Raw genomic sequence first — 24,619 nt, 5'->3', positions numbered from 1 at the left:
TTGGCGTCACAGCATCACAGCGCTCTGTAGTTTGCACGCAAAATACAGTATGAGATAATTCATTTGATCAACATGTTGCAGCTAATAGAATTCCTTCACTATTTGCAGAGGCGCATCATTGCGAAAGTGGTAAGATTTAGGACAATTCTGCTGTATTTTCATGAATGGATTGGAGACATAACAAATTCAGATGCAGCGGTGATTATTTTTGTCACCAACGATCATTTTTAATAATAATAATAATAATGATAATAATAATAATAATAATAATAATTAGCATTTTACCGCGCTTAATACATGGTAGTTTATCATGTCACTCTTACTACAGTCAGGGTGTGCTCGCTGGGAAAGAATATGGAAAAGTAAACGTGAATTACTGGATAAAAACACACCGTATATTCTCCTTTTGACGAAAAAAGGTTATTGAAACGATTTGAAAATTATTTTGTAGATAGTGGATTTATCACTTCAAAAGTAAAGGCGGATTTTGGCATTCTCCAAACAGATTCATTAGCATCAATCCGCACGAAAAATGGATGCACATTTCTATTATCTTTACATGATTATAATGAACTGCATTGCCTAATGACCAGGTAATTATCAAAGTTCTTCTTCATGGTGAGTTGCATAATGCAGAAATATTAAAGGTGTCACCAACGATCATGATTGGCTGTTTTATGTTTGCGTGCGCTATACTAGCACAGAACTCTGTGGTAGCCATAGAGCTCTGTGGTGGTAGCTAGCTCTCCGGTTTCGCGCGCGCGAGAGAGTACAAGTACACGTACTGCCACCACAGCACGTGCCCGCCCTCCCAACAACCTCGTCTCCCGACTCTTGTATGTAATACATACCCAGGCCAGCTAAACCGCATGTTCCACTGCACCACCAGCACGCAATCCACTCGAGGTCACACACACGAAGCCAGCGTATGCCTTCTCTCACCCCTTGTGTTCGCGCAGCGTCGGCCCTACAAAACAGTGGTGCTCTACTCGTTCGGTCTCTTTCTCTCTAAATCAGCGAAAGGGAAGCTACGTCCGTGTTGTCCTCGTGCGGGAACTGACTGTATTTTGAAAGATGGCTCAGCAAAATCACATTTCGTCGGTTGCTGAAGGAGATACTTTCTTGTTCACGTCTGAATCCGTAGGAGAAGGCCACCCAGGTAATTAATCACGAATTTTGCAACCAAAATTTGCTCACGCGTCGTCTGGTAGTCGACTTTGGCCGTCTATATTGGCAATGCAAACTTCGCGGCATACCATGTGTAGTGCACGCCGGGTACGCTATCAAGCGAGCTAGCTCCCTCTGTTTACATGATCTTCTTTCACACGAGCGAGACGTAGCCTCGCGGCGGCCTAATACAAAAACATGAAAGTTACTGAGATGGTAATATGGTAATATGTGCAACTGCCGGCAATCCCATTGCCATGCTCTTTCTTCTTGGAGGGGCCTTGATTATGAATAGAGCTAGGAGGTTCTAGATTTATACACAGTCTTGACAGTTATCATGCTTTATAGATTTTAAGGCATTATCCTGAAATTTACGTCCACCACTCTATTCACTGCCATTCATATTCATTTTGTCATAGCCGGTGACTGCTATCCACCTCCTCCATAGACTTTCCACATATGTCTAGTGAAGATGCACTCGCAGGCAAGAGGGGACAGATATCACGATTTAGCCAATTAGGCCTATTATAGTATTACAAAAATAATAATTTAAAAAAGGCAAGTTATCACAACCTGGGTAGAATGTAAGTTATCACAACCTGGGTAGAATGTTGATATGTGTAGAACCTGTCTAGTTCTAGATCCTAAAAAGTAAAGTAGAAACTTAACTATGGCATGCTAACTTGCTAAGGTTAAGAAGGGACAGTTAATTTATGCCTTTTTCCATCCCATGGACATGGTTTACGTGGGATTGCAGGTTACCAACTTGTGTGTGCTCTTGTGTGTGTGCATAATAATAGACTAACAAGTTAGACCTATGTGTGTTTGCACTGTGTGATAATGAGAAACCTCCTGAAATATGAAAGAACATGAAATTCTTATAAGAGGAATTAACAGTTCATTCAAAATGGCTAAGACATCCAAAAAAGCAATTCGAATGAAATGTGACACTACAGGCCACAACTTTTATTATTAAATACATTTAATTTTATTAGGATCTCTTTGTTTACCTTTGATTTTGGATAGAGCTAGGGAACCTATATCAGTCATTTCTAAACCAATTTTCATCAAATTCCCCCCGGAATTGAATTTTGTACTTTATTGTAGAGTGGTTTCTAAATATCTCACAAAACATTGTCATTAAAAGCTGAATCCTGGACCTCACCTCAACCAATTTTCTAAAGACTCTACCATCCCCTTTTTAGCTAGAAATCTATGTAGACTATCAAGCATCATTGTACTGTAGATTTCTACTGTGCATGCCAAAAAATTTACACAGCCATCACTGTACAGAAAGTCGCGGCAAATCAACAGGACTGTAACAGTGTAAGTTTACCATTCACATTCGAAACCAAACACCAGCCAGCCTACTCGGTACAATCACACACATTTTGAAATCAAATTATGTTTGTTACCTCAGACCCATAATATATGAAATATCTCAATGAATTTAGCTACCCTTTGGTTTCAATACTTTAATTGATATTGACATAATTACACAATTTGCAACTTACAGAAAATGAAGAGTTAAATTGATGGCTATAGTGCATCATCTGCAGACTGTACCAAATGTTTAAATCACTTCTGTTTTTCATTAAAAAATTTAAAAACCCACACCAAGGAGGGTTCAACCTCTCATGCCAAAGTTTGAATACACGTAGCAAGCAGTCAAATGTTGGACAGTGTTTATATGCTCAAATTATGGGCGGTTTGCTTTTAATTATGAAATTTTGTCACATGTTGAGGTGTGTGATGATTTTTATGCAAGTAGACTCAATGTTATACTATGTGTGCACTAGAATGTTAAAGTAGTCCATGCAGCCCATGATTCATGAAATATCTCTAAAGTGCTTTGCAAGCATCTGTAGTATGTTTATACATTGTGGTTACAAATTGCCCCCCACAGCAGAAGTGTGTTGTACCTGGATACACATAAACATGTACATGTATGTAGGATCTACATTGTACATGTATAGTCTACTTTAAATTTGCCGAAATTTGATGGATCACATTTATATTTTAAAATGTAAACATTTGGTTGCTAGCGGCAGGGTCCGTGAGCCGGCCGTACACTACATGCTAATGATCGAGGTGATCTACCCAGAGTCGCATTCAACACTTGGAGGTCAAGCATGGTCACGCTGTCAAGGTTAGCGTGTACACTTTGGGTAATGCAGAGTTACTGTGCGACAGGCACAGACAGAGCAAATATGGTAGTAATGACATCTAATTTTTACCCTTTTATCATAACTGAATGTCCTTCATATAGGAAATGCATTTTCAAAGCGTATGTGCATTTGATTTTTTTTTCTGAACACATAGCAGTTGTTAAGAAAATCTATAAAACTATCGGCACCTGCACCAAGGTTCAACCTCCTGTGCCAAGGTTTGACCATGCTCAGAAGCATAAAATGAAAGTCTAGGTTTCTACATGTAGCAGGCAGTCAAATTTGGGATGGCATTGTGATCACATTATGGGGGGCTAGTGTTACTGAAGAGTACTGTTGATTGCCTGTATTTATGTTTGTTCTTTATCCACTTTCCTTGCTGTTATACAAAAAAAGTGGCTGATAATAAACTCTGCTAGTGGTACATGTATAAGTGTGTTAACCAGATGCAGAGCGAGGAAGCACATACCATTGGGAATATTCTGTAAGTACTCTGGCAAGTGCACTTGCTTTGAATGAGCACTTTGAAAATTATGAGCAATGTGGTTCTACTGGAGACCTTGATTAGATATTAGTAAGCTGATGATGATTGATATTGAAGGCTGAGCATGCACCTCCTTCTTTAGTTTATTAATGCACATCTTCTATAAATTGAATTGTTTATGGCTGGAAATAGCTGCAATATGTTTTGGACTTCATACCATAATGAGTACAAAGCAGCAACTGAGATCATCCTTCGAATCTGACTGTCCTAGGTTTATCTTGATGTAGAAGATTGGGAACTGTTTTCATTGCAAGCAGTTTGTTTTCCCCTTTTGGCACTCAAAGTGAGGAAAAGGTACAATGTATTATATGGTACTGTACCCGCAAACAAAGAAAGAGCTCTTTCACATGCTGTGTAGTCCTTACATTGTCTGGTACGCAAGGGGTCACTGAATATTGTAAGTATATGGCATTCAAGCATTTTACTTTATAAAGCTTTTTTTATACCCCCGCCAAACGAAGTTTGAAGGGGGTATATAGGAATCAGCGGACGGTCGGGCGGTCGGTCGGGCGGTCGGTCCGTTGCAAATCTTGCGTCGCGAACTACTTCCTCAGTTTTCAACCGATTCCCATAAAACTTGGCACAGATGTGTGCCTTGGGTTGTAGATGTGCAAGACGTATTTTTCGACAGTACCCAAAAGTATGTTGCCATGGTAACGGCATATTATGGGCAAAAATGGGTACAAATCTTGCGTCGCGAACTGCTCCCACAGTTTTTGATCAATTTTTATGAAATTAGGTACAGATGTTCATCTGAATATGTTAATGTGCAAGACACATTTCCACAGTGGCAAAAAGTGCGTTGCCATGGTAACGGCATGTTATTGGTAAAATATAGGGCAAAATGCTTCATGGCAAAACTGCTTCATCAGTGTTCTTCCAATTCTCATGGAATTCATATTGAATGTTTGTCTTAGGATATAGGTCAGCATGACACATTTCTGGACAGTGACAAAAAGTATGTTGCCATGGTAACAGCTCACATATTATGAGCCAAAATGATGGAAAATTTTGTGTTGCAAACTACTTCCTCAGTTTTTGCCCAATTTCCATGAAACTTGGTACAGATGTCTGCCTTTGGTTGTAGATGTGCAAGACGCATTTTTCGACAGTACCCGAAAGTACGTTGCCATGGTAACGGCATATTAATGGCAGAAGATCAAGGAAAGATCTTGCGGATTTAACTACTTCCTCAGTTTTTTGACCAAAGCTTATGAAATGTTGTTTTGACCAAAGCTTATGAAATGTTGTTTGGGGGGGGGGGGGGGGGTATAACCAGCTGTAGCGACATTTCTAGTTTTTTTTTCATTACAACCTGGTATGTATTGGAATAATCAAAATTTGCAAAGTAAATTGTTAGAGGTCCATAAAGTTTTCCTCAATTGTGACAGTGATGATACAAGTTCAGTGGTTGTCAGCCATTACAGGCATGACTTGAAAGGCACTTGGCAGAGTCAGAGAAGGATTTGGCCATTCAGTTGAAGTTTAACCTGAATTAAAAGAATTTCTGTGTATGTGATATATTTCACAGTGTTTTGTTCACTCATTTTTTTTTCTGCTAGCAGAAATATTGCTGCCAATAAACACAAATGGCCTGTTTTATCTCCAAAGCAGAAATCATTACATTTTCACAAAACAAGGGGGAAAAATTCTCATTCCATGTCTTGTTCTTGAAAGCAAATTGAACAGCTATTGAACAGTATTGTTTTTCGTGAAATGTATATATTAAAGGCTTATATATTTGTGAAATACATTGTACTAATTCATTCTTAAAAGTTGTTTTTAAGAACCGACACTCATCACGGCAACAGCAATTTCCAGACATTCCCACTGTCATAACTGTGATGTTGAGTTATGTGTTTTAATACTCAGACTTTATGAAATGGGCACCACGGCAATTATACAAAGTCACCACAATTTTAGTCTCTATGGCAGCAGTCATGCAGCAACCAAAGTACGCCCACCTTTGTCCCTCCTACATTCTATAGAAAATAAATTGTGTTCTCACAGTGTCCCACCTCTGGATGTGGATCCTCACACAGGTACAGTTCTATGTACCTGTGTTTGATGCTGTCTGAATGAGAGCACTGTGTTCCAGGAGCCATGGCAGCCCCACAATTTCTTGATCCACTGTGAATGGAAAGTAGGGACTATCTAGGAACAATTTTTTGCCAACTCTGAACTGGCTGTGTAGGGCACAGGCATTTTGACCAAAGTAGCAAAAACAGAAAAACAAAACAAAAAACAAAACCTGGAAGCATGCATGTGAGTGCTGAAAAAGAGTGGCGCAGAATCCTAGTAAAAGATTGGTATTCCGCTTGGGGTAAGCCCTAGACATAGAACATCATAAAAGTAAGAAACTTGTGTTCCACAAGGGGTCGGATCTGCTTCTGCTTGGGTAGTCATGGTTAGGGGGAATACCATGTGCACTCTCTTTAAAAAGTTTCATTTAGGTGTGAAGTTGCTTCAGCTGTGTTGTAAGAAAAGCAGGCCTTTTATCTTGCTCAAACAACCCCCCCCCCCAGCTTTTATGACTGTGTACAAACAAGAAACTCTAGTCCTTCAGCATCATACTATATTCATTCACTGTGAATACACAATACTATCATATTGTTGCTCATTGAACACATCCTTCCCGTTGACTTGGGAACTTTTCACCCTATCAAAGCCAAACCGGTTTCTGGCAGTTGGTATCCAAAGGTCAGAGCATGTAGGATGTTAATTTTGTACATCACTAGATCATTGTTTGAAAAGATGCCTAAATAGTGCTGATAGCCCAAGTTATTGATCAACCAGGTATCTTTGACAGTTCTTTAACCTTTGCAGCTGACCACCGCTTTAAAAAAAAAGCAAAATAAGGTTTATGATAGCATTAGTCCTCGATGAAAGGCACCTTCTGTTCACTTCATTGTTACAGCTGTAGCTATTTTAAGATTGTCATTGTGTGCATGTCGGTAAATGACAGGATTGTCAGGCTACAGTGGTGTGTTTGTTTGATTGCAGGGCAAAATCCTGCCGAAGACTCTAAGCTGAAACTTGCTGTGTCAGCATTTTTTTCCCCACCCATAGGATTACCTGGTAGGCATTAGTGTATAATTTGTTTCACTGTGTACTGTGATTGTGATAACATGTAAATGCACAGGGGCCTGTTCATTAGCCTTGCAATCAATTGTAATCTGCAGGGGGACAATTCTTCATGATTAGTTTGGAATAAGAATTAACGGCTTGATATCAAATAGCAAACTTCTTTCTTGTCTTTTTTTTTTCCACCCCTGTGATGTATACTTTTCTAAGTGTCTATCTGTTGTTTCACAATACAGTTATTGTTCTCTCAGAATCAAAATCACTTGACAAAGGGCAGGGAGCCTAAAACTTTGTGTGTTCTTCAACAAACTGTTGGTGTTGACAGCATGATTTCCATGCCCGTTTCTAGATTTCTGTTCTGTTATTGATTATGTAATATGCAAGTTTTAAAATCATGTTTTCAAGTGACTATTTATTTACCTAACCAAAAATATTGAGGATAAGCTTTTTAACAGCTGCAGTATGAATCATTAACATTGGCCAATCGATAATCATATCACATGAGTACAGTCAAACTTGTCCAAAGTGGCCACCCAAGATCTCAGATCTTGCACATTCTCTCTTGTTTTTAAAGTCTATGAAACATCAAATAATAAGGATCTAGTTTTAGGTGTTAAAATGAATGATTAATATTTTTTGTGTATGCAATAGACCAAATATTTTATTCGATGAAAGATAAAATGGTTGATCCATTCAACTTCACTGCACCTCACTAAATGGATCTTTCATTTCATGTCATGAAATATTCTGTCCATTGCACGCAGAAACATTCATTATTTGTATGCTGTTCACCCAGTTGCCCCCCCCCCCCTTTTAACCGTTAGCAGGAAGAGCTTTTTATTAATTTTTGTTAATTGTGTGTAAGTTGCTCCAAGACTGAGCTCTTTGAGGATATTGACATTGTACCAAATGTTGTGCGAGAGATAGAGGGAGAGAAAAGGAAAATGCTGATTCAGCACAAATCGATCAACGATGAGGACAGAACATGAACTTTGAGCTCATGCATATTAGCATTGATATTAGCTCTTAATGATACTCATTAGGAAAAGAAATAAAAAGGAACCTGCTGAGCTAGCAAAAGGTAATACATTCTGTACTGGCAGCGGTAAAAACAAAGTTTCTGTGCACTTGTCGTCGCAATTCAGAAATATCATGATAATGTCAGAATATGGGTCCATGGTCCAGTACTTTGCAGAATGATGCACATCCACATGTCATTATATTCTTTAGTTATAATGGAGACCTGCCTCCCCCCCCCCCCAAAAAAAAAAAGTCACAACTTGCAGAGATTGGTTTGAATAGTTGATGTACAATGATATGACAAATTACCATCATATTCACAAACAGATTTATACTTTTAATCCACAAAAACTGGGCAACTGGATAATCTGCTTTAGGCTAAAATCCCTTTTAGTGTTTTATTTTGTTTGTTTTATTGTTTTTTCTTCTTCTTTTTCTTTTTTTACCCCAGAACTGGCAAATTATTTCTTTCGGTGCATTGCATACATCAATCTTCTTCAGTTAAAAAGGTGCTTGGTTACCATGGAGGTCAAATTTTGAGTGCTTCACAGAATATTGCATTTGTAGGCCATATGAAATTTTATCCATTACCAAAGCAAAATATGATTATGGTTATGATGGACTTATATGAATAAAGACTACCAGGCAGTTAATCATTTGTGATGAATGTTCAGTATAATGGACAGCAATATGTTGTTAAGAATCGCTGAATGTCCATTGTTGATTGTTCACTAGAAATGATGCAATAATTGATGATGAATTGCAAACCTGCTCACTCCGTATGTCCGACAGTGCAAATAAGGTATGACTGGCAAATTTGCGTGGATGATGTGTTCCAGGCTTTATGTACATAATTGTGTCTGAATCAGAGTGAAGTACAGGGAACTGAATGGTGCACTGTCTGGTCTTCAATATTTGAAAGTCAAGCCATTCTTTTATGATCAATAAGATACCACACAACTAAATTGTCAAGTCATGCACTGTTTGTGTTTGCATGATTGTGTACAAAAAGTTGGCTGTTAAGAATAAATATGCATGTAGACCTATGGTTTTGGAAGATTTAGATTATTTATGGAGCCACAATCTTTCAGTTATAAAATGCTTATTCTCAAATATAGAGAAAAACCTGTGACAGACAGCTGCAGGGATATTTTGTAGTCGTACATTTCTCAATAGCTCATTATGGCAGTGGAGATTGGGGGGGGGGGGGGGCGGTATGTTTCCGGCACTGCATTACTCACTCTGTATGCTTCTGTTTGCTAATGTCAATGACAAACTTTGTGCATGCACTGAAAGTAAATAAGGTGAAAAGTTACTGGGCATGTACCTCAAGATAAAATTGTTGTGCCTTTTTCTATGCCTCCGCCACGAAGTGGTGCCGGAGGCATTATGTTTTCGGGTTGTCCGTCCGTAATGAATTTTGTGGACAGCGTAACTAAAAAACCTTTTAAGGTATCCTAATGAAACTTGGCATGTATGTGTATAAGGGGGTGAAGTTGTGCCTATCAACTTATGGGTGCACATGCTCAAGGTCAAAGGTCAAAAGGTCAAGGTCAAATACGTAAAATTTCACTATTTCCACCATATCTATGCAATGCCTGAAGATATTTTCTCTAAACTTAGTGTATACATGTATTACCTAATTAAGATTCTTTGGTGAAAGTTTGGGGTAATGAGGTCAAAGGTCAAAGGTCAAAAGGTCAAGTAAAAATATGAAAACAACTTTTTTCTCTGTATCTTGGAAATTGTTCAAAGTATCTTCATGGAACATAGTATATATACATGTACTGACTGGCAGTGAATATCTAGAGAATTTAGGGTTCATGGGTCAAAGGTCAGGGGTCAAAGATCAAGGGCAACACTTCAGAATTTTACTATTTCCCTCATATTTATGCAATGCCAGCAGGATTATCTTTTTTTTTTACACTTGGTGTATGCATGTATAACCTAATAGAGATTCTCTGAAAGCTTTCTTTTTTCTTCTTTTTTTTTGTTTGCCTCAAAGGTCAAAAGGTCAAAGATCAAGGGAAAGTGCTGAACTAACTTTTTCCTCCATATCTCAGAAGTGGCTCAAGTTATCTTGAAACTAACTACGTATTTATGCATATTGTGCCTGACAGTGATTATCCTATGAATTTTAGGGTCAAAGGCCAGATGAAAATGGTAACAATGAACTTTTCATTATAGAAATTGCACTTTTTCTCCATACCTTGAAAATTACTCAATGCATAAACTTATGAATGGGTCAAAGTCAAGTTAAAGTCCTTAAATCCCCAAGTACATGCTCTCCTATTCATCCAATTAAACCTAGGTCAAGGAAGGTGAACACTCAACACATTTGTGACAAACTTGTCATTTTAATATTTTGCCAATTTTGTGAAAATGTAATCACACATTGTCTACATGTACTATAGACCTATTAGGAGAATCGTGCATTATGGCGGAGGCATACCAGTCACCTTAGCGACATTTCTAGTTATAATTATGTGGGTTTGACGTTACTTTGCTGAACCTGAGTAGCAGGATACAGTATACAGCTGTATCAGGTGTATGAGAGAACAACTGCTCAACCACCTGTGTGAGGAGGCTTTTACGGGTTTTTCTCTTCATTCATTTAATATCCCATTTTTGTCTGTGGTGCCAGTTGTGTTTCAGTATGGATGTATCATGCAGAGCAAATGCTGAAGTGTTTTTCGGCAAGTTTATCCTATCTTGTTTCCATCAGTTCAAAGAGATGTCAGAGCACTGGTCAATCTTTTGGAAATGAGAATGGCCATTTGCTGGTACACAGTAGTAACTTCATGCATGCAGCAACCTTTCAAAGCTTATTGACTTCTTTGCATAGTGGTTCTATTGAAGAAAAAGGATCCAGCTTGTGTCTACAAAAACAGAACAGAATAGCCAACTTTACAAGTTAAAACGGGGTTTTAAGTTTGTTTTTTGTTTTTCCCGCCTTGCTGCCTTGGATCTCATTCTGTAGTTTCATCATAGGCATTCTGCTCAACTATGGTTACACGTGTAAATTCAGGTATGGGTCATGATGGTACACATTGCCTCCAGCCAGTCTTATGTATAAGATGATATAATGAACATAGTTACGACACTTGTACATGACCTCTTACTGACTGTGAACATGGAGAAAGGTTGCCCTTAGCTAATCGCATACTTGAATATCATGATCCCTTGCAGTAATAAAGTTTCAGTATTCCCATCAAAGCCCAACTGGTGTTATATCATATGTTTCTTTCTCTTCTTTTTTCTTTTCCTTTTTTTTTTGTGGGAGGGGGGGGGAGGGGCACCTTTATTTATCTGTTTACTATTTCATGTGAGTATATCCATCATTACTTTTGTAAGAAACATACTAGGGAACATGCCTCCTTTCAAAGTGTTAATGTTGTGTAGGATTATAATCTTTGAAGGATTGTGCGGTGATGAGATTAAAATACTACTAGTAACGTAGGGAGAGGTTTGCGGTACAACTGTACATGGTGTACCGCAAACCTCTTCTTTTAATACAATGTATGTGTTGTGTAAGATTTCATCCCATAGGAGTACTCTGTGGGTAGGAGGTTGGCTCAGTGTTTGATCCCCAGGTATTCAGGGGCGTCCATAAGAAGTTGTACAAATTATTACTTTGCAAAGGCAGCTTATGAGGGAAACGCCCACATTTAAACAGGCAGCCGATGTGTATCATACAACTGCACCTGGATGCCTTTTGTCCTGGCAAAAATACATAAGAATTATTTAACCTTTTAATAGATACTGTAAAGCTATCAAAGATTTGATTAAAACCTTTTAGGGGAAGGTAATCAATGTGTCGCAGGACTGGATAACATTGCAATCACAATTCTATGCATTTCTGCCAAATCAGTTTAATATGCTTGCAGATTGAGTGCATACTGTATAAGGCAGTCTAACCTTTACACCTAGATGGAGTATGTGTGAGCTCTCTGGTAAAAGAGAGAAAGATGAATGAGGTGAAGCCAGATGTGTGTGCCTTGACCGTGAAAATGCTTGGGATCAGCTCAGATGAATTGCTTCCTATTCATTTCAAGCTTTCATGGAAAAAAAACAACAACAACACACATACACCTAAAAACAATGACACAAAATGGATAAGACTTTTATTTCTGCAAGTCACTGAGGCATTTCTGCCCCACCAGTGAGTGAGTAAATATAAAGAACAGCAACGTAAATACAAAACACTGGCCAGGAGTCGACATTCCTCCCAGTAGGCATTCAAGTTTCTCTACGAAATAGTTGGTACACATGTATTGCAATTATTGTGCGCTGTTTATGCCCTGACTGGTCATTATACACACAAGTGCAATGTCATGCTCCAATTGATGTAAATTATTTCTATGTCTTTGGACACTTTCTGTTACTGAAACTTCAGTACGTAGGCCTCAGATACCCCACAAACAAACTTATGGAAAGGAACGTCATGGAATTCTGTGATTTAAGGCTCAAGTGCTCTGTCATGCTTGCTTGGTTACTTTATGACTATGCAGGTGTTACTGCTGATACATGTAAATCAGTGTATGTTAGACTTTTGTTTCAGTTTGATTCGCACTTTGATATTCTAAACTGAAAAGTTAACTACATGTAGTCAGTAGCATCAACATCATTTTTTTTACTGTTTTTAAGGTAGTATCATTTTTCACAGATACAAGTTGATGAAGCAGTGTTCTGAAAAACTGTATCACTGCGTTCTGTTTACAGCTGTTGAAAATTGATTGATTCTGAAAATGATACTGTAATTGTCTCAAACTATCATTTACAACAAATCAAGGTTTGTTTGTGGACTTTTGAGTTGAAATTGAACCACTTCTTGGTACAAATGCACTCAAATTTTACTGCAATTCTCTTTGTATTGGTAGTTTTGTATTATATTCACATTCCTCCATTTATTTTAACCATGCCACATGTATCCTTATGGTCCATAGTGTTCTAGATCATAAGGGCAAATTCACAAGCCTTTGAGAATGATGCAACACCTGTACTCTAAGCGTGAAGAGGGGGGAGGGGGCAAACTGGCTGATGGTGTCATGTATTTTTTTTTTTTTTCATATTGACACTGTTCTCAGAGAGAGAGAAAAAGGGCAGACACAAGCCATATGTTCAACTTTTCTAAATGAACCTACTGTATGTGTGTGTGCTTATGTGTGTGTGCATGTATGTATGTATGTATATACTAGTATACACACACACAACATCGATACACGTGTATCTGTATGTGTGTTTGAGTATATAGGTTTGCCTCTTTCATATATCTTGTCTATGTAGTGTCTCTTACAAACATGTAGCAGAGCTAATGTTCATTTCCAGTCTACCTAAGTACAGGATTAACTACAAACGTAAATACTGTCTTGATTGAATCTCTTCAATACTGAACATAAAGTTTAGATATATCCGAATTATGTGAATTCATAACCTCCATGACATTAAGTACTGCCTGTAATTTGAATGCTTCACAAATTTGGTTTTACCTTGAATTTTATGGATAATTCCAACTAGTGCTCTCAAGTTATACTGACTCGACCTTTCTTTTGTCTTCCTTTGTTATTCCTCTCAACAATTAGACAAAATCTGTGATCAAGTTAGCGATGCCGTGTTGGATGCCCATCTAGCTGTCGACCCAAATGCCAAGGTTGCATGTGGTAAGTCCAATCAACTATGTCTTTCATCTGGCTTGTATGAGGTCATATTTCTGTGCTTTGAAAAAAAAAAAAAAAAAAAATTTAAAAGGCATATTCATGGATGTGATATGAATGATCAAGGCTTGTTTCAGATCACACTGTCATCTCTTCCTTAATTGAATACTCTAGTGGACTTTCTGTATTAATTTGCTTTGGTACTTTTTAAGTCCCTGCACCAAGTGTGCTGCTGGTAGTATTTCTCTTTGTTTTCCTTCACGTGGCAAAATTTCAGAAGTACTGCCATTACACAATATTATTTATTTCATGACCAGAGTCAGTGAACCTTTGAACCAATATGATCCTGCAAGCCAGGTCTTTTATGGCAGTCACAAAAAACTGGCTTTATCTCCGTAAACTGGGTAATAATCAATCTCGTCTCAAAGCTTAAACTTGCTTGCTAGAACATTTGACATCAAAGCAATGTCTACAGCTGTTAAGTTGGCTTACAACTGTAGTTTCGTGATAAAACCTCACTACACACAAAGTGAATCACCCATGGGTATCAACAATTGATAAGTGTCAGAAATTTTATGATTCAGAATGAAGGTATTCACCCTGATCACTGGAGTTGGCATTATTTTGTTGTCTTCTTTCAAAAGCTTTATTGTGTAAAAAAGAAAAACGACATAAAAGTAAGCCATGATGAATTGGTCAGACATGATGTAGATCAAAAAGCATCTGTTGCAGAGTCTGTTTTAAATTTGTACAAGCTGGACAACGACCCATTCAGCATTTCATTTGCCTTCTTTGAAGACTACAAATGATACCTAGTCACTTAGTGAAATGGGTCAATGATACACCCACTGTAAGATATATGGACATTATTCCCCTTGTATTAAAGATGACTTTGAATTCCATTCAGTTTAAGATCAGCATGATCTCTTGCATTTATTGTGTGTGTGTACTTGTGGGGTTTTTTCCCTTCCCAAACTTTCTGTGGTATAAATCCAGCTGGTCACACTTTCATCATCCTGTTAGCATTCTCATTGATAATCAATCGGAGAGTTTCAGATGATGCAATGCTGTGAACAAAAGTGGATGGCATTTAATCACACACTTCATTTCAATCTGATTGTATATAGTCACTCACCCTTCCCAAAATGTCATTCCAGAAAGGGATGGTAAACAAGAGCTGCAGCAGCCGCTTGGTACTTTTATTTTCACCAGAGTGGTGCTGTATGACTCTCTTCGTCTTGTTTAAATATTTCTGGAGAATCTGTGATTTCTTCCTACTCCAGCAGCATAAAACCACAAGACTAAATGTGTCAACGCATTCATAAATTGCAACAGCTGTTTTGAACTCTAAATTTGCCCACACAGGGCAACTGAAATTAGGCTAGTTAAATGATTAGATAGTTGCGTGTTTGATTTATTGGACACGTGCCCAAATGTTTACTGTAAAAGTAGATATTTTCGCGCTACTAATTTTTCGCGCTAGGCCGGGTCAGAAGAGTTTCGCGTGTTTTTAATTCCGCGGAATCAAGACATCACGCACAGGAACGTATGGCAAGCAAAAATATTTGCGTGTTTTTATTTTCGCACTAGTTTCTGGTTGCGCGAAATGCGCGAAAATTTCAACACCGCAAAAATTTCCACTTTTACAGTATTCATTCAAGAGGGGGAAAGATTGTAGATGCCCTGAAATATGCATTTTCTCTAAATATCTTCTCAAAATGTATCATGATATATACATGTGGATTTCATTTTTTTTTGGGGGGGGGGTGGGAATACTCTACAAATACTGATAATTTAATAACCCATAACATGCCTCTCCCAGTCTTTTTAGGAATATTCCAATTACGGTCCCTTCCAATGTCTTGGGTTGTAATTGCTTAGTGCCCACTGGTGACCAATGATGGTATCTATCTGTTGAAAGTTTCTGATTTCCCCCATGCATAGTGCCAGGAATCGTAATGCTTTATTTTCCTGGTTTTCTGTTTCCTCCCATTGCCAGAATGTGCCTCAAAGACAGGCATGATCATGGTGTTTGGCGAGGTCACATCCAACGCTCACGTGGATTACCAGACCATCGTACGTGATGCCATCAAAGAAATCGGCTACGACGATTCATCTCAGGGTAAGACATTTCTTCCAACCCAGTTCTGCAATGTACTATGTAGACATACATCGAGATGCACACTGTGATGGATATTTCCTTTTGCTTCTGAGTGGAAGGAGCAAATTTGACGGTTATCCCTGCAGTATTTGTATGGTTTCACATTTGCAATGAATTGTTTCACCTTGTCAACTCAGCTTTCCACCGTAAGACTCTGTTCTGCCTAAAGAAAAAAAGAAAGAGGATCTTTCTTATTATTATTATTTTTTTTTTTTTTTTTACTGTATGATGATGGAAAACCATTTCTAAGTTTGCATGGTAGTATTTGGTAGTTCTCTGTACCCTTATTTATTGGTATTGAATGCAAGAATGCGAGAATAAACCAAGCTGTATCTGTGCAAATGCAGGATTTGACTACGACACCTGCAATGTACTGGTAGCCATTGAACAGCAGGCTCAAGAGATTGCCAGCACCGTCCACGTGGGCAAGGCTGACGACGACATTGGAGCAGGAGATCAGGTAGGTGGTGGGGTTGGGTAATTCCTCTGTTTGGCCCAATGTCTTGTCCACGCAGACTTTAAGATAGTATAATCTTTTGATTTACTTGGCTTATGAAACGATAGGAGGTCAGCCCAGTCCGATTGTGACCGGATAAAAGCCTGATAATGAACACAGAGGCCTATTATGTAATCATTCATTTCATTATCTAGTGCTGTTTGCCCTTCAGCCTAGAACTTATCCACCAGAAAACAATCAGTGATTTGTGTCATTGAGAAATAAAGTGGTAAAAAATACTAGCCATCTTGACTTTTTGGTGACCATTCAATGACAGATGCTGCAATGCAGAACTTAACGTCGTACTTCTGGGAGAAGAGATCAGCAGTTCATCTCTTGTGTTGTGCAACATTTAAATGCCTCAATTGTAATCCTTGGAAAGAAAATGTGTCAATAGTTGCTAAAGTCTAGTGTCCTACCTTTTACAATGTATTTGACCATTTACACAGACAAAATGAATTGGTTTGATTTAGGTAGGCTGATATCTAAGTGAATCGGCCTGGATTCAGACAAGTTTAAAATGTGAAAGTTTGTTGAGGCTGTCTAGATAAAGAACATACAATGCAGTTAACCTGCATCAAGGTCTCTTGTCTGTCCTTCATATACAGTCAATTTAGCCAGCCTCACAATATCTACAAATTTTTACATTGCAAGAGCTTTCCAACTGGCAGCTATGGAGTTATGAAACAATTACGTAGGCATCTCGGGCAGACTGATAAAGTGGATTAGTTTAAGAGTCCTTTGAAAATGTGTTTTTTTTTTTTTATTTGACAGTGGATTAGGCTGTCTGCTGTATATCAAAGTTTTGTCACTTTTTCATTTTGCTCGTGTCTATTTTCCTTTAATTCTGTATTTTCCCTGTGTCAATGTGCATAGAGACATTTATTAATTATACCCCCGCCAAACGAAGTTTGAAGGGGGTATATAGGAATCAGCGGGCGGTCGGTCGGGCGGTCGGTCCGTTGCAAATCTTGCGTCGCGAACTACTTCCTCAGTTTTCAACCGATTCCCATAAAACTTGGCACAGATGTGTGCCTTGGGTTGTAGATGTGCAAGACGTATTTTTTGACCGTACCCAAAAGTACGTTGCCATGGTAACGGCATATTATGGCCAAAAATGGGTACAAATCTTGCGTCGCGAACTGCTCCCACAGTTTTTGATCAATTTTTATGACATTAGGTACAGATGTTCATCTGAATATGTTAATGTGCAAGACACATATTTCCGCAGTGGCAAAAAGTGCGTTGCCATGGTAACGGCATGTTATTGGTAAAATATAGGGCAAAATGCTTCATGGCAAAACTGCTTCATCAGTGTTCTTCCAATTCTCATGGAATTCATATTGAATGTTTGTCTTAGGATATAGGTCAGCATGACACATTTCTTGACAGTGACAAAAAGTATGTTGCCATGGTAACAGCTCACATATTATGAGCCAAAATGATGGAAAATTTTGTGTTGTAAACTACTTCCTCAGTTTTTGCCCAATTTCCATGAAACTTGGTACAGATGTGTGCCTTTGGTTGTAGATGTGCAAGACGCATTTTTCGACAGTACCCGAAAGTACGTTGCCGTGGTAACGGCATATTAATGGCAGAAGATCAAGGAAAGATCTTGCGGATTTAACTACTTCCTCAGTTTTTTGACCAAAGCTTATGAAATGTTGTTTTGACCAAAGCTTATGAAATGTTGTTTGGCGGGGGTATAACCAGTCGCAGCGACATTTCTAGTTTTTATATGTGCTTAGTTAGTTCTCAGATGCATCGAGGTATTATCGATGCTTTGAAGTGAAAAGACACTACTGCAAGCTCTTCTTTTATGAAAGTGTGAACATTTGTGAGGCTGTGTAAATACAGAACATTTCAGTAATCGTATAAAAAAAAAAAAAAAAGTAATCGTATATGAAGGTTTCTTGTCTTGTTCTTCACATGCATTCACATTTATTGATTTGATAATGCCTGGAATTTCAGGCGTTGTTTCTCAAGTGTAACAAGGTATTATCAATACTTTACTTGAGGTCAAGAAGAGACACTACTGCCTGCTCTTGTCCAAGTGGTTAAATGATCTGTCATAAGTTGCTAATCCCCCCCCCCCCCCCCTCGTTCCTCCACTCAGGGGCTCATGTTTGGGTACGCCACAGATGAGACGGAAGAGTGCATGCCCCTGACTGTGGTCCTCGCCCACGCTATCACAAAAAGATTGGCTGACCTACGCAAGGCTGGAGACAGAAGGCTGCGGCCCGACTGCAAATCCCAGGTGACTTGACCATCTCCTATCCTCCGGCCTCTCTGGCATTTGTTTCCCCTCGTTATTCTTAACCCTTTGTGAAGAGATGCCAGCTTATACTTTTTGGCAGTATTTTGTGATTTGTTTTTGTTTTGTTTGTTTTTTTGCCAAGAATACTGCAGATTTCTTGGTAAATAGGCCTACTGTTTTCCCAAATTTTACTGCTACACATGTCTAAGGCAGGGAAGGTAAACATACTATTTTTCCACAAAAGATACACGTTTTCAGCCATCAGAATAGTGCAATGCTATATACAAGGTTGGCATCCCTGTCAATGTGCCCAGGCACTCGGCATCCCTGTTCATATGCCCAGGCGCTCTGCTTAACTTGAGCTTTTTCATCGGCCTTCAGTAATCCATCCAAGCTTGACCTAGTGGTAGATTAGCAAGCTCAATGAGGCGAAGCAACATGCCTTAGTCCGACTGGAAGGCCAAGGTGATGGGATTAGGGGATCTCTGTGCTAATCTAGGAACAAAGCAGAGGAAGGATGGAGGCCTCAGTCAAATCATTGATTGATCATTTATCCGTGCAACAGTTTGAGAATATAACTGACCACTTGTAAATTGTAGCTCAGTGGAATAAAGCAATGTATGGAATGTAGGTGCAAACTTAACTGCTTGAGACACCAAATCCAAAGAAGGCAATGAGCAAGTATAATTGGGAGGAACACAAACACCAATGAATCAAATCAAACTCCATGTTGAGCATTAAATAGCTGCATCCTTATCTCTAAACCATTTGCCATGAACCTCATTTGACTTCATGCAACGATGTCATCCCCTGTTTCCCTTCTAGGTCACAATCGAGTACAAGATGGACCGTGGAGCTTGTGTACCTGTGCGTGTCCACACAATCGTTGTCTCAACACAGCACTCTCCGGACATTACTCTGCCTGATCTACAGAAGCTGATTCGGGAGCAGTGCATTGATGTGGTCATCCCCAAGAAGTACCTAGATGAGAACACAGTTTACCATCTGAATCCGTCCGGCTCCTTCACTGTCGGAGGGCCCAAGGGTGATGCCGGCCTCACGGGCCGCAAGATCATTGTGGACACTTATGGTGGATGGGGTGCCCATGGTGGCGGGGCCTTTTCGGGCAAGGATTTCTCAAAGGTGGACAGGTCCGCTGCTTATGCGGCACGATGGGTGGCCAAGTCGCTGGTGAAGAGTGGCCTCTGCAAACGAGTCCTAGTCCAGGTGAGTCGCTCTGTTCGAACTGGTCATTAGTCAAACTAGCCACAATCATCCAGCTTGAATTCTGTGTAACACAGCACAAAGGAATATAGTCTGTGATATCTAGCCAGTAATATTTAATGAAAATATGCAATCCTCAAGTTCTAACTTTATTATGTCGCTGGTTTTTATTTTGTCTTCCAGGTTGCATACGCCATTGGTATATCGGAGCCTCTCTCCATCTCTGTATTCCACTATGGCACCTCTGAGTATTCTGAGAAGGAACTTCTGCGCATTGTCAAAGCAAACTTTGACCTCCGACCTGGTGCAATTGTAAAGTGAGTAAATCTGTTGTTTTTACCAATATTAGAGAAAGCTTTGCTGTGGCAATGTGCTCAAATTATATCATTATTTGTGTTTCTCAGATTTGTCTTTCCTGACGATGAATCAGTAGATCAGAGTAAAATGGAATGTTCCTTCCATTAAACGTAGCCTGATCTAAGAATGGTATGGAATGTTTCCAGCGTTTTATTATGATAGTTGACATCGTATCCAGTTTACACTTTTATTATGATGTATGTCATGTCTCAGAGGATCATTTGTGAATCGGTTTTAAAGGAGGCAATGCAAGACTGTTACTCAACTTGTTTTATTTCGTATGTTTGAAAATCAGATTTTCAAATGGATATATGTTTGCTGTCTAAATAGACGGTCCATCATACACATCCTGATTTAGATTTTGCCTTGTATGTCAAATTTTAAACAACTCTTTTCAGAGCAACAAGGATGTGCTCCCACTGTTCCTGTTTACACTCTGAGCTTCCATGTTTGTACAGGAAGATAATTTATGATTGTGTGTCCTCCGATTTCCTCCACAGGGCTCTGGATCTCAAGAAACCCATCTACAGGAAGACTGCCACATTTGGGCACTTTGGCCGCTCTGAATTCAACTGGGAGCAGCCCAAGAAACTGGTACTTTAAACCCACACCCCTCGTGGCTCACCACTGGGATTTTGTTGCTAATTGCACGGACTGGACTACTGCAGTAGTGTGTGTGCGTGAAGCTTCAAAAGCTCGCAGTTGTAGCTCGGAAATTGCGAAGAATGCTCAACAAAAAAAAAGAGAGAGAGAGACTAAAATCAAGATTTGTAAATTTGTCGTATGAACTGTTCATTTGAAAATTTAGAAACTTTCCATGGAGAAACAGAACATGCTCTCCAGTGTCCGGAATTGTGGTCCTTTCTTAACACTTCAAAACTCTGTCCTGTCCAACTTGTTTTTCTTTTTCTTCTTTGTATAACGGTGAGGCGAGATTTCATGCAGGATTTGTTTGTCCATGACAAAGCCACACTTTACACCTGCAAAGAGGTAGAGAAGGAAGGTCTGTTAGTGATAGGAGGGATGTTCAGACATCATGTTCTCAAATTTCTCCAAATGGGTTTGGTGCTGCAGCAAGTGGTCACAGACTGTCCTCGTCCAGTGTTAAGGTCATGTGACGGACATCTTGCCTTGCATGTGATGTGAAAAAAAAAAAAAAAGAAAATCTGCCATTCCAAAAGTGGCAATGAACCTATTATTGATTGTGTGAATTTTAACAGATGTTACTACCAGAAACATATTGGATCTTTATATATGTTTTTGTTTTGTTTTTTAATTGAGGAGAAATTCATTATGGTGGAAGGTTTTATGTTCTTAATTTGGGTTGGAGGACACCGTGAGATGAAACAAAGGTGCCATTGTGGACTATTGCTTGACTCCGAGAAGTGAAAATGAGTTATAAACTTATGGGCAGCTGGATGTATAATGTAATGTGATGTGATTGGCAAGTGATGAATTGAACGCTAATATTGGAAAGCTTATTTGCTATATAAAGAAGTAAAGAATTTTTATACCTCCTAGCTTGTATCTTTATTCTCTTTTGCATAAGTTTTGTGCATGTGCATGTTCATTGATGCTTGTCTGGTAAGTGCGCCTAAGTTGATCAAAGCTGAGAAAAAGCTATGCTTGCTCTTATTTGTTTATTTCTTTAGAAAAATTACCAGTTCATGAGCTCGGGTGATCATGATTCCCATGTGGTTAATTGGTGGACAAATTGTGAATGAAAGGTGCTCACTGATACGTTGGGTGTGTTTGGGGTTGTTTCTGAGCTCTCCAAGAGCTTCAATTATATATTTTTTTCTTTTGGTGACATTTCAGTGAGGTGTGGACTTTCTTGTTTACCATGCTATGCCTGGTCTATAGATTTATATTTCTTGTTCAGATGGGTTGCATGAGAAAGACGTTATCAGTACTTGCTGGATTTTTTTTTCTTGATTTCCGTTATAGTGTCTCTTTCAGATACATATCGGTGCACACTTTAACAGGCTGTGGTGTCCACTCTTTTTGTTATTTTCTTTATTATGATTATTGCATTTATTTAATGGACCAAACCCTGCTGAATATCGATTGTGCACATCTTACTTGGCCAGTCCCATTACCAGCATTGCCCACTCACCCATCTGATCTCACATTCCATACTTTTGAATGAGGCAAAGACTTTAAGTAAGTTAATGGAAAGAAATAGATAACAGGAACTTCATACCCTGATTCGGGATTCTCAACATTGCGTCTCACATGAAAGTGTGCATACGGGGAAAATACATCCTAATGTAGTCAGTTTATTGTCTGTCCTGAGATTCTGTACACTGTAGGTGGGTGTGTTTGTGTTACTTTTCTTTTTCTGCTCCCCAGGAATATGATGCTTTTTATGCATTCGCACTAGTGCAGCGTAGTTTGCATGTGAAGAGCAAATCTTAGTCACGTATGATACAAATTGTGACAAAAGGAGGACCTGGACTTCCTTGTACACAGACCAAACTTTTCTCATTAGATAGTATCATTAAGCTCTGTGTCAGTGGATGTGCTCTGTAGTATAGGAGTCTTCTGCTAAGCTTACCATGTCAACTCTGCTATTTGTTCAGCTGTGGGATGTGTGATGTTATTTTCAATGTCTTGTCTCCTTTTAGATGATGAGCATTGCATGTTTTAGTGCGGCGCTGTTGTCCTTAACTTATTTTGTGAGCAGTAATTCATGCCATTTGGCCAATTTTTAGTGATTCCGTCACAGTATTTTACACACAGTATCAGATGGAGCTGTGAGCATAAGAAGAATTATCAGATCTATGTTTCGCCCCATTGGAAGTAGGCAGCTGTAAATGCGCAGTTTTTACTGGTAGTTTTGTCTTTTATTGACCGTGGTGATTGGTGAAACATTCGAAAACAGATCTCGACATAACAGAACTTTTAAGCTGAAGAGTGTAAACTTTGAATGCAAGTCATTCTTGATTATGGAAAGTATTTGGACAGATATCGGAGGGTCGGTATGTTGTCATTTAGTACAAGGTTCAGATTATTTGGTCGTCCATCTAGTCTGGTCAACTTGGAAACTGAAACTGACCATGGCCATCTTCAGAGGGTTTTTCACGAGTGTACGCCATGCTTGGAGGCTACGACAAAAGTGAATGTGTCACAAAAGTGCATGCTCCCTTTGTCACTGGGTGCGTTTTAGTGTACAATGACGCATCCCAAGTAATTGTGCACTGTCTTAGCATGACTGACGCATGTCTTATAACTTACCCCGTCCAGCTAGCCCCTCTTCACCTCTGTAAATAGTGATGTAGTAGTCGACAAATGTTTTTGAATATTTTGCTAACATGCCAACCATGGGACATTCATATCCTGAAAGAGATGTAAAGTATACCCGTAGACATTGGTTTTTTTTATTCTTTGCTTTGTCAATATTTTACTAATGGTCTTGCTGTAAAGATGTCTAATACTTGTAATCTTGGGTCTCAGATAGAGAGAGGAAAAAAACGATCAGTGGAATGAATACTGCTCATCTTTATTTTGAGTCTAAAAATATGTCTCCACGTAGTGTGTCAAAAGTATCACTCGTGTTGTTGTGTTGCGACCAGTTTCCTCTTGTCTCCACTTCTCAAGCAGGGCTTGCATAGATGGAATGCAACAGTGTCAGGTGCCTTTGATATGTCAAATTTTCACGGTCATGTGACTCATTTCCTTGAAGCACAGAAATGACACTGACCGTATGGGAAGCTACAATATAGTGTATTCAAAGTGTGTTTTTTTTTTTTTTTTCAATGTTCCTAAAATATCTATTTACGAGGGGAAAATGATTATATAATCTTAATTTGAAATGCTGAAATCCAGTCTCATATTTTTGTCACTTCATATATTACAAAGAGTGGGCAAAACTTTGTATAGTACAATAAACAGGATTTCTATGCCAAGATGGTTAATTGTCCTGCTGGTTACTATTTGTGTGTTGCTTGCTTTGCTTTGTCTGACGTTTGATGAATTCTGTGTTGCATGCTGGCACCATCACGTTTTAGTTGTCTTGTACATCACACTATCATACATCCTGTGAAAGTGTTATCTTACGGGCTGTTTACAATCAACTTTAGTGAAGTTTTAGATTTGAGTTCGTAGTACTTACTGTGCTGATTTTATATCCAGTTAATTGATATATCTTGTCAAACAAGTTATCCTTTGTGTATTAGAAATTAATGGAAGGTCATAAGCAACTACCCTAGTTCTTTTTACCAGTAATGATATTGACAAAAGTATCTAAATATCAGGCACTTTCTTCAAGTTAAGCAATAGAATAGTTGTCACAATATAAAAACATGGGTATTCAAAACACACATCAAAGGCAGGACAACTTGAAAGCCAAGTGGCCGGACAGTAAGGCAAAGAACCATCTTTTCCAAATTCTTGGGGAATCAACATCGTTGTGGCCATGATTTCAAAATATTATGATATGATGAATGAATATGAAGTGTACCTTACTACTTTGGCTGGTTGGCCCC

At 38.8% G+C, this 24,619-nt stretch overlaps 1 protein-coding gene across 1 annotated transcript; it reads left to right on the top strand.

Moving 5' to 3' along the window:
- The first annotated feature begins 1,016 nt into the window (after positions 1-1,016).
- LOC140228664 (S-adenosylmethionine synthase-like) lies at positions 1,017-24,040 on the top strand. Its single transcript, XM_072308923.1, has 8 exons — positions 1,017-1,159; positions 13,566-13,643; positions 15,637-15,759; positions 16,146-16,258; positions 18,411-18,551; positions 19,377-19,778; positions 19,959-20,092; positions 20,633-24,040. Exons 1-8 carry the CDS (start codon positions 1,075-1,077, stop codon positions 20,733-20,735), a joined length of 1,179 nt encoding a protein of 392 aa, XP_072165024.1. The 5' UTR covers positions 1,017-1,074; the 3' UTR covers positions 20,736-24,040.
- The last annotated feature ends 579 nt before the right edge of the window (positions 24,041-24,619 follow it).

This window comes from Diadema setosum, chromosome 5 (assembly GCF_964275005.1).
Source record: "Diadema setosum chromosome 5, eeDiaSeto1, whole genome shotgun sequence".
NCBI lineage: Eukaryota > Metazoa > Echinodermata > Echinoidea > Diadematoida > Diadematidae > Diadema > Diadema setosum.
Note: the sequence above shows the minus strand (reverse complement) of the source record. Positions and strands in the feature narration are given on the sequence as shown.

Coding starts and splice junctions, on each gene's coding strand:
- LOC140228664 (XM_072308923.1), top strand. CDS start 1,075: ATGGCTCAGCAAAATCACATTTCGTCGGTTGCTGAAGGAGATACTTTC. Junction 1,160..13,565: donor CGTAGGAGAAGGCCACCCAG/GTAATTAATCAC, acceptor CTCAACAATTAG/ACAAAATCTGTGATCAAGTT. Junction 18,552..19,376: donor GGCCCGACTGCAAATCCCAG/GTGACTTGACCA, acceptor TTTCCCTTCTAG/GTCACAATCGAGTACAAGAT.